This window comes from Chlorocebus sabaeus, chromosome 29 (genome assembly GCF_047675955.1).
Source record: "Chlorocebus sabaeus isolate Y175 chromosome 29, mChlSab1.0.hap1, whole genome shotgun sequence".
Classification (NCBI taxonomy): domain Eukaryota; kingdom Metazoa; phylum Chordata; class Mammalia; order Primates; family Cercopithecidae; genus Chlorocebus; species Chlorocebus sabaeus.
This window is the reverse complement of record NC_132932.1, coordinates 20982865-20991442: the sequence shown is the minus strand read 5'-3', so window position 1 is coordinate 20991442 and position 8578 is coordinate 20982865. Positions and strand designations below refer to the sequence as shown.

Below are 8578 nucleotides of genomic sequence, written 5' to 3'. Positions count from 1 at the left end.
CTGTTCTTACTTCACTGTCAACTAGTTTTACACGTTCTTGAACTGCATAAAGTGTCTCAATTTTTTACTTTTCTTGAAGTGCATTCGTTTTTCGCCACTTTTTATTTGACCTAAGAAATAACATTAATGAAACAATGGTTTGACGTGATAGGCATTTCCCTCCTAATGCGCACTAGAAACACTTAACTATTTGAAAAAAGAAGTTTCTTCGTGTACTAATATATTCTCCGCCCTGTCTCCAGAAACCGCCCTTCCTCTGTGGGTCGGTGGTTACCGGCACCGTTGGTACCTGGACCACACTTTGTTTCTCAAAGCAACCAGATGATTTCTGAGGTCATTTGCAGCTCGAACACGGAATGACTTTGCGGTGATCGAGTAGCCAAAAGTTCACGGAATGCACTGTCACAATTGTGATTCCGCCATAGTGTCTTGCATCCATCCAACACTTGTTTAATACCTATATTTAATACCTAATACCTTACACTGTCCTAGGCTGTGCACACAGAAGACTAAACCCCACTTCCTGAGTTGAAGTGGGGGAAATAGAGGAGTAAATCATTTCACGATGTGTGGCTAAGTGCTGCAGCTCAGGTAACCACCGGCACACAGAGGAAGGGCGGTTTCTGGAGACAGGGTGGAGAGGAGACCGTGGGTGGGCATTTCCCAGAGCAGCCTCTGCCAGCCATCCTACTTTGATCACTTTGCCGCCGAGCAGCAGCGGCGGTCAACCTCAGCCTCCCTTAGCAACCTGACTGCCCCGCCCAGGAGCTTTACTATTGGTCTCGTGGAGTGGGATGGGCAGCTCTGCCTTGCAATCCCAGCTCGCAGTTCTTGCTCCGCGTGTACTCACGGGAGGACTCGCAGGCATTACTGCCCGCCCGCGTGCCCCGCCCACCCCCCGAGCAACTTTCGGCGCATGCGCGGATGGGCTGGGGCTGTGTGCAGGGCCAGCGCGAAGCGCGAGCAGCCGCGGTGAAGCGCCTGTGCTCCGCCGAGAGTGCCGTGTACATTGCTTGCCTCGGTTGCCGCCGCTTTAGCCGCCGCTTGGGGAGCGGCCGCCTATTGTCTTTCTCTGCGGCGAAGGTGAGGAGCTGTCCCGGCTCGGCCCGCGGGGGAGCCCCGGGAGCCGCACGGTGAGAGCGCAACTTAGTTGGCGGAGTTGGGGGAAGTTTTGTGCTTTGAGGAGGGGTCGGGGTGCGAAGTGCGGCCAGTCCCCTGCGGTTGCTCGGTGGGGCGGACCCGGGAGGAGGGGCGGGGGCTGCGGGGGTTTCGGGGGCGGGTGGGACGGACGGGTCGCCGGGCCGCGCCGGGACCTCAGCTCTGCGGACTCCTCCTCCCTTCGGATCACCCTTCTCCCGCATTGTCTGCCTGGGGCTCGGCGCGACTCCCACTCCGCAGCACAACTTGGGGGCGGTCGCCGCTTTCCGGGTGGGGGGCGCGCCTGGCCGCGGATGCTCTCTCAGGCGCTCCGCCCCCAGCGAGGCGCCGAATCCCTGCCCCGGATCCCCGGGTCGGCGCCGCCGGGGCGGGCTCACTCCTCCCCTGAGGCGGGCGGTAGTGGTGTGGAGTCCGCGCCGCGAACAAGTGCTGCGGGCGCTAGGGAGCGGCTCCCGGGGGCCGACGCGGACGGTAAACACGTCGGGCCGCGCCCGCCGGTTGGGGCCTCTCCGCGTCTTCTCGGGGGCGCGGCCTGGCTGACCCGCGCCTCTCGGAGGCGAGCGGCCCAGGAGACCTGTGAGGTCCCCACGCACTCTGGGACCCGTGCAGCCGGCTCAGCTTGCAGCTATACTTTGAGACCAAACAAAACTTTTTTTTTTTTGGTAAATATGGCTCACTGCCATTTTTTTTTTTTGCAAAGCCAATAAGTATGTGAAGTTGAAAAAAGGAAAAACCCTAAAACTTTATTTAAAAAAAAAAAATCAAGAAAGGGGTTAGATAGGTTTGTTTTGTTTTGGAAATAGTTTTTATAGCAGAGTGATACCGTCACATTTAATTTTCTAGATCCCGGAATTCACAATGAAAGTTGGATTGAGCGGTATTTTGGTGTTCTTTCTTTGCTATGACACTGCTTAATGAAGTTATTTGGAGAGTTTATTGCTTCAGTTCAGTAAAAACCAGTGTGCCTTTTGTTGCTGTTGTTGTTAGTACTCCCCCGCAACAACTGTTTTATTTTTCGAAGAAGCAGTTTCTTCAGTTTTTCTAAACCGTTGGATTGCTCAGATGAAGACAAACGGTGCAGTTCTTGAAAGGTTCATTATTGGCAAGTTTGTGAAGAAGCTAAGATCAGTTGAGATAAATCATTGTTACTGTTTTTGTGTTCCGTCGTGGACTCTTGGGGATTTGCAGACTGCATTAAGTACAAGTTTTGCCAAGTTCGGGTGCACGTATTCCACTGTATTTGGTTTATGTGACTTATGATATGAACATGATTCTGTTTCAGTTCCCCAGATGGAACTAGCTTAAATGTCTGTCATTCATAGTGGAACAAAATGGCCAGAGTGTCATTTACTGTTAACTTCAGTTGTATTCCTTTACCTTCTGCTAAGTGAAAAAGAAAAATTTGAGAAATACTGTGTGTCAGTTTGCTCTGAGTGATTTCTCATGCTAAGTGGGTCATTTGGAGAAGCGTTCCTGGGCTTTTCTTGTTTGGTGGGCCTTGTGTTATAAAACCAATTTCTTCACCTGATGAAGCTAAAGACAAATTTTCTTCAGGCACAGGCGTTGCACTTTTAAACTACAGAGCCAGTTTTAGGATTCACAATACTCGCTCGATGGCTTCCCTTCCTGGTTGTGTGGTTGTGTGTGTGCTTGTGGGGAAGGAGGTTGGTTGACAGGTTGGAAGGGATTGCCAGGGAGGGACACAATGTAAGCCAGTACTGCTGACAACATAACGTGGCGAGTGCACCAGTTGCTTTCCTTCTCTGGGCGGTGATGGCATGTTACCCTGTAGGTACTATTGTTTTAGGATTTCTCACACTTCGTTTGCCTTGACTAAATGGTAACTGCACACATACTGTACTGTAAATGGACTCCTCCTCTAGTCCTTAACTCCTTGAGTGCTGTGATAGACCTTACTTAGCTTTGTACCCTGTGTGCCAGTAGTCTTAACATAGCGCAGGCACAGTATGTGTTTGAATTGGATAAATTATTTTTACTGCCTAGTGGTAGCTAGTGTGCACAGGAGAGAGCCACTAACTCTGGGCACTTGTCCAAAATGACAATTCACTTGCAGATCTGTGATGAAATTTACTTTAAAAGAATTTCTAACCTTTTTTTAAATCTGTCAGTTATTTTTTGAAAAGAAGTGGGGCTTAACTAGTGCCCTAAGGATTTCAACAAGAGATTCCGATTTAGAAATCTGCCCCCCCTCCCCCCGTTTTGGTGAAATTATTATTTTTTTAGAGTCGGAATCTCACTGTTTCCCAGTTGTCTCCCGGGGACCCAAGCCATCCTCCCACCTCAGTCTCCCACAGTGTTTGAATTACGGATGTGAGCCACCCCACCCAACTGGTGAAGTTATTAAAATTGTAGTGACAACTCTCCATTGTGAAATTGGAAAAAAATTAGAAATTTAAAAAAAACGTACACCCTTTGGAGCTAGGTAGAGTTCACATCCCCACATTTCCATTGACTAGTTGCATAGCCTCTCAGAGCTTCAGTTTCCTACTCTGTAAGGGTTAGTAACATGCTTTGCAGTGTTCTTAGAAATCAGTGAAACTATGTGAGGTACTTAACTGCAGTATCTAACGTGGAATAAGTAGCTATTTCCTGGTAGCTGTCATGAGAATAATTTTGATACATTTTTACTTAAGCATTCTTAAAAGTCTGATGCTTCTGAGTATAGAGGCTTAGCTAATTCTTTCATAAAGAAGGGGCCTTGAGACTTGTGAGTCTTATCTAAATCTGTTTCTTCAAAGGTGCCAGATGAACTGAAGGATAATGGAAACAATAGCGAGTTTATCTTCTCAGTCACCTGTGAGTCTTCCTTTGAGAGTGGGACTTGCAGAGTGCTTGGTGGGGTAGAGCTCTTTGTGACTGTGTTATTTAGGAAACAGTGCGAGATGGATTGTTTTCAGTTCATCAGTCATAAGAGGATATGTGTTCCAATTTTCTTTATTTTACCCTAGTCTTGACAAATAATAAGTATGGAATATGTCTGTATTTGTCAGACTTGTTTAAGGTGGAACTGGACTGGGTGTTAACAGTGTTAGTTCAGTACAGAGACATGAGCAAATCACTCACTTCCCCTTCAAGATAACACTTTAAAGGTACCACCATTTACAGAAGAAAGCTGTGATTTCAATCAGTTATATTAGCATAGCTTAGAATACTTACAGTACCAGATGGAATAGATACATTCTAGAAATATTTACCTGTTAAGGACATTTCTATAGATTTTATTCCATTTTTCCATTAGTTTTCTGATGAAGAGATTGTAGTAAACCTTTAAAAATTATATTTGGTCAAACTTACAGATTGAGGGTAAACCTTTAAAAATTATATTTGATCACACTTACAGATTGAGGGTAAAAACATTCCTGACAAAGCTAGGCGAAGAAACTTGGACTTTTGATGTTCCCTTCTTTTAAAGTTAACATCTAGCACTTGAATAGACTTGGTTATTACTGATGGGGACAGGCGTCCATTTGGAAGTAGCTTCCCTCTCTCTCTCTCTCTGTCTTTCCCAGGTTAGGCTGTCTTACTGCTGTAAATGGGGAGAGAGGAGAAAGCTGTGGGTGGAAGAAAGTTTGTTTCATAGCCTGGCGCAGTGGCTGATGCCTGTAATCCCAGCACTTTGGGAGGCCGAGGCGGGCAGATCAGTTGAGGTCAGGAGATCAAGACCAGCCTGGCCATCATGGTGAAACCCCATCTCTACTAAAAGTACAGAAACTACCCCAGCAGGGTGGCGGATGCCTTTAATCCCAGCTACTTGGGAGGCTGAGGCAGGAGAATCACTTGAACCCGGGAGGTGGAGGTTGCAGTGAGCCGAGATCATGCCACTGCACTCCAGCCTGGGCAACAGAGTGAGACTCCATCTCAAAAAAAAAAAAAAAAAAAAAAAAAAAAGAGCTTGTTTCATACATCTGTCCTCACTGGTCAGTGGAAGAAAGTTTGTTTCATGCATTTGTCCTCATATTTATAATTTTCTTGTCCACCTGCAAGTTGATTGTGACGTTATAAATAGAAGATGAATGGATAGTGCGTTTTTGTCAGACCTTGCTGGAAGGATGGACCTCGTACTGAAATACTGTGATTGTATGAGCATTTGTGTGGGGCAATGCTGTGTTCAGTGCCTGGAGAAGGTGGATACCAGTGTGTTTGTGTGATATGGATGCTAGGATGGGAGAGAAGGAAAAGGTGTGAGGTTTTTTACCATTTACATCACTCTGTAAGGTCTTCTCTGGGTACCGTGATGCTATAGTGGCAGAGTTGAGTAGTTACAGCAGAGACCGTGTGATCCACAAAGCAGAAAATATGTACTATCTGGCCTTTTACAGAAATTTGTCGACCCTTTTTCTACATAACCAACTGCAGTTATTCACAAGAAAGAGTAACATTAATTCTATAATGTTATTCAATACCTATTCAACTTTCTGTATTTGTCCCCCAAATATCTTTTATAGTTGATTAAGAAAAATTTTGGACAGGGTAAAATTAAAGTTCACTCAGCACATCATATGTCTCTTTAGTCTCTTTTTCATTCTTTATTCATATGTATAGTTCATATTCACTAAAATTCAGCCATTTTAGTGTAACATCCTCTGAGTTTTAACAGGTGTATACTTTCATATATCTGCTGCTTCAAATAGGACGGTTCCTTCATTCTCCAGAATTCTTCTTAGCCCTTTTGTACTCAACCCGTTCTCTACCTCCAGACTCTGGAAATCGCTGATCTGTTTTCTGTCTCCATGGTTTTTTGCCTTTTCAAGAATGTTGTCAAAATGGAATCACACAGAATGTAGCCTTTTTATTCATTTGCCCAATGACTAATGATATTAAGTATCTTTTCATCTGTTTATTTGTCATTCTTTGATGTCAATTCAAAATCTTTTGCTTAAAAAAAAAATGAGTTTTTGGATATACTCTGGAATCAAATATATAATTTGCAAATATTTTCTCCTAGTCTGTTTTTACTTGTTTTAATAAATGTCTTTTTTTGTTTGTTTCGAGATGGAGTTCCACTCTGTCACCCAGGCTGGAGTACAGTGGTGTGATCTTGGCTCACTGTAACCTCTGCCTCCCGGTTTCAAGTGATTCTCCTGCCTTAACCTCCCGAGTAGCTGGGATTACAGGCATTCACCACCAATCCCGGCTAATTTTTGTATTTTAGTAGAGATGGGGCTTCTCCATGTTGGCCAGGCTGATCTCAAACTCCTAACCTCAAGTGATCCACCCGCCTCGGCCTCCCAAAGTGCTGAGATTACAGGCACAAGCCACTGTGCCCAGCCTGCTTGTCTTAATAATGTCTTTTGAAGAACTGAAGTTCTTAGTTTTTATGATATCCAGTGTTTAGTTTTGGGTTTTTTTTCCCCCCGAGTGGATCATGCTTTTGATATAATAGTTTAGAAATCTTTCCCTAGCTTTAGAGCTCAAAGACTTTCCCCTGTGTTTTCTCCTGGAAGTTATTATTTTTTTTAGAGATGGAGTCTCGCTCTGTCATTCGGGCTGGAGTGAGCGAGATCTTGCTCACTGGAACCTCCGCCTCCTGGGTTCAAGCAATTCTCCTGCCTCAGCCTCCCAAGTAGCTGGGATTACAGGCACCCACCACCACACCTGACTAATTTTTATATTTTTAGTAGAAATGGGGTTTCACCATGTTGGCCAGGGTGGTCTCGAACTCTTGACCTCAAGTGATCTGCCCACCTCAGCCTCCCGAAGTGCTGTGATTACAGGCATGAGCTATTGTGCCTGGCTCTCCTATAAGTTTTATCGTTTAAAATTTTATATTTAAGTTTATTATCTGCTTTGATTTAATTTTCGTAAATAGTACAAGGTATGCTTTGAGCTTATTTTTTTGTGGATGGATTTACAATTTTTCCAGCAAGTTTTTGAAAAGACTGTCCTTTCTCTGTTGATTACCTTTTTGCCCTTTTTTTTTTTTGCAAGTTGGTCATAAATGTGTGAATCTGTTTCTGGATTCTCTCTCCTATTCCATTGATCTGTGTCTTTCATTTCTTTATCACCTCACTGTTGATTACTGTCACCTTAGAGTAAGTTTTAAAATCAGGTAGTGTGAGTTATTATTTTTCAGAATTGTTTTTTGGGTATTTTAGTTGCATTGCTTTTTTGTGCATATTTTAGATTCATCTTGCTGTTATCTACAAGTCCTGCTGAGTTTTTCTTCTTTTTTTTTTTAAGATGAGGTCTCGGCCGGGTGTGGTGACTCGTGCCTGTAATCCTGACATTTTGGGAGGCTGAGGCAGGAGGATCACCTGAGATCAGGAGTTCGAGACCAGCCTGGCCGACATGGCAATACCCCGTCTCTACTAAAAATACAAAAAATAGCTGGGTGTGGTGGTGGGTCCTGTAATCCCAGCTACTTGGGAGGCTGAGACAGGAGAATTGCTTAAACCCGGGAGATGGAGGTTATAGTAAGCCGAGATTGCGCCACTTCACTCCAGCCTGGGTGACAGAGCGAGAGTTCTTCTCAAAAAAAAAAAAAAAAAAAAAAAATAGGGTCTCACTCAGTTGCCAAGTGTGGAATGCAGTGCTAGGATCACCACTCACCCCAGCCTTGATCTTCTGGGCCCAAGCGATTCTCCTACGTCAGCCTCCCAAGTAGCTGCGATCACAGTCATGCACTACCATGCCTGGCTAATTTTTTTGTTTTTGTAGAAACAGAGTCTCTCTCTGTTGCCCAGGCTGGTCTCAAATTCCCAGGATGAAGTGATCCTCCCACCGTGGCCTCCCAAAGTGTAGGGATTACAGGCATGAGCCACCATGCCCAGCCTGCTGGGGTTTTTGATTGGCATTGTGTTGAAGCTGGAAATCAGTTGGGGCAATTGACATTTTAATAATGAGCCATGAACATGGTATATATATTTATTTAGACCTTAGATTTTTGATTAGCATTTTGTAGTTTTTAGCAATTGGATCTTGCATGTGTTTTGTGATCTCATACATGTGTTTCATGTGTTGTGGTGCTGTTGTGAATGATATTTCTCAATTTCCAGTTCATTGCTGGTATATAGAAAGATCATTTTATATTATATGCTGACCTTGGATCCCACACCCTTGCTAAACTCATTTTTAGTAATAGAAGCTTTTTTTGTAGATTTTTGGAATTTTCTGCATAGGCAGTAATGTAATTGGCAAATAAGGGCAGTTTGATTTCGTTTTCACTTTGTATACTTTCATTTCCTTTTTTATTTTTTTTTGAGATAGAGTCTTGCTCTGTCGCCCAGGCTGGAGTGCAGTGGTGCGATCTCGGCTCACTGCAACCTGTAGCCCCCCAGGTTCAAGTGATTCTCATGCATCAGCCTCCTAAGTAGCTGGGATTACAGGTACATGCTGTCACACCCGGCTAAGTTTTGTGTTTTTTGTTTTTTTTTTTAAGTAGAGCCCAGATTTCACTGTG

The 8578-nt window shown here is 44.5% G+C and overlaps 1 protein-coding gene across 11 annotated transcripts in view; it reads left to right on the top strand.

The window, feature by feature from the left end:
- The first annotated feature begins 912 nt into the window (after nt 1-912).
- The window catches only part of AKAP13 (A-kinase anchoring protein 13), a 353478-nt gene continuing 345812 nt past the window's right edge, over nt 913-8578 (top strand). For 7 of the 11 annotated variants that reach the window (XM_073013063.1, XM_073013062.1, XM_073013060.1 and 4 more), the window contains exon 1: nt 913-1083. In XM_073013063.1, coding sequence (XP_072869164.1) covers nt 925-1083 — 159 coding nt within the window. In that variant the 5' untranslated portion in view covers nt 913-924. Of the gene's footprint in view, nt 1134-8578 lie in introns of all 11 variants that reach the window. The other 4 variants (XM_037987759.2, XM_037987751.2, XM_007990292.3 and 1 more) reach the window with 3 other exon arrangements.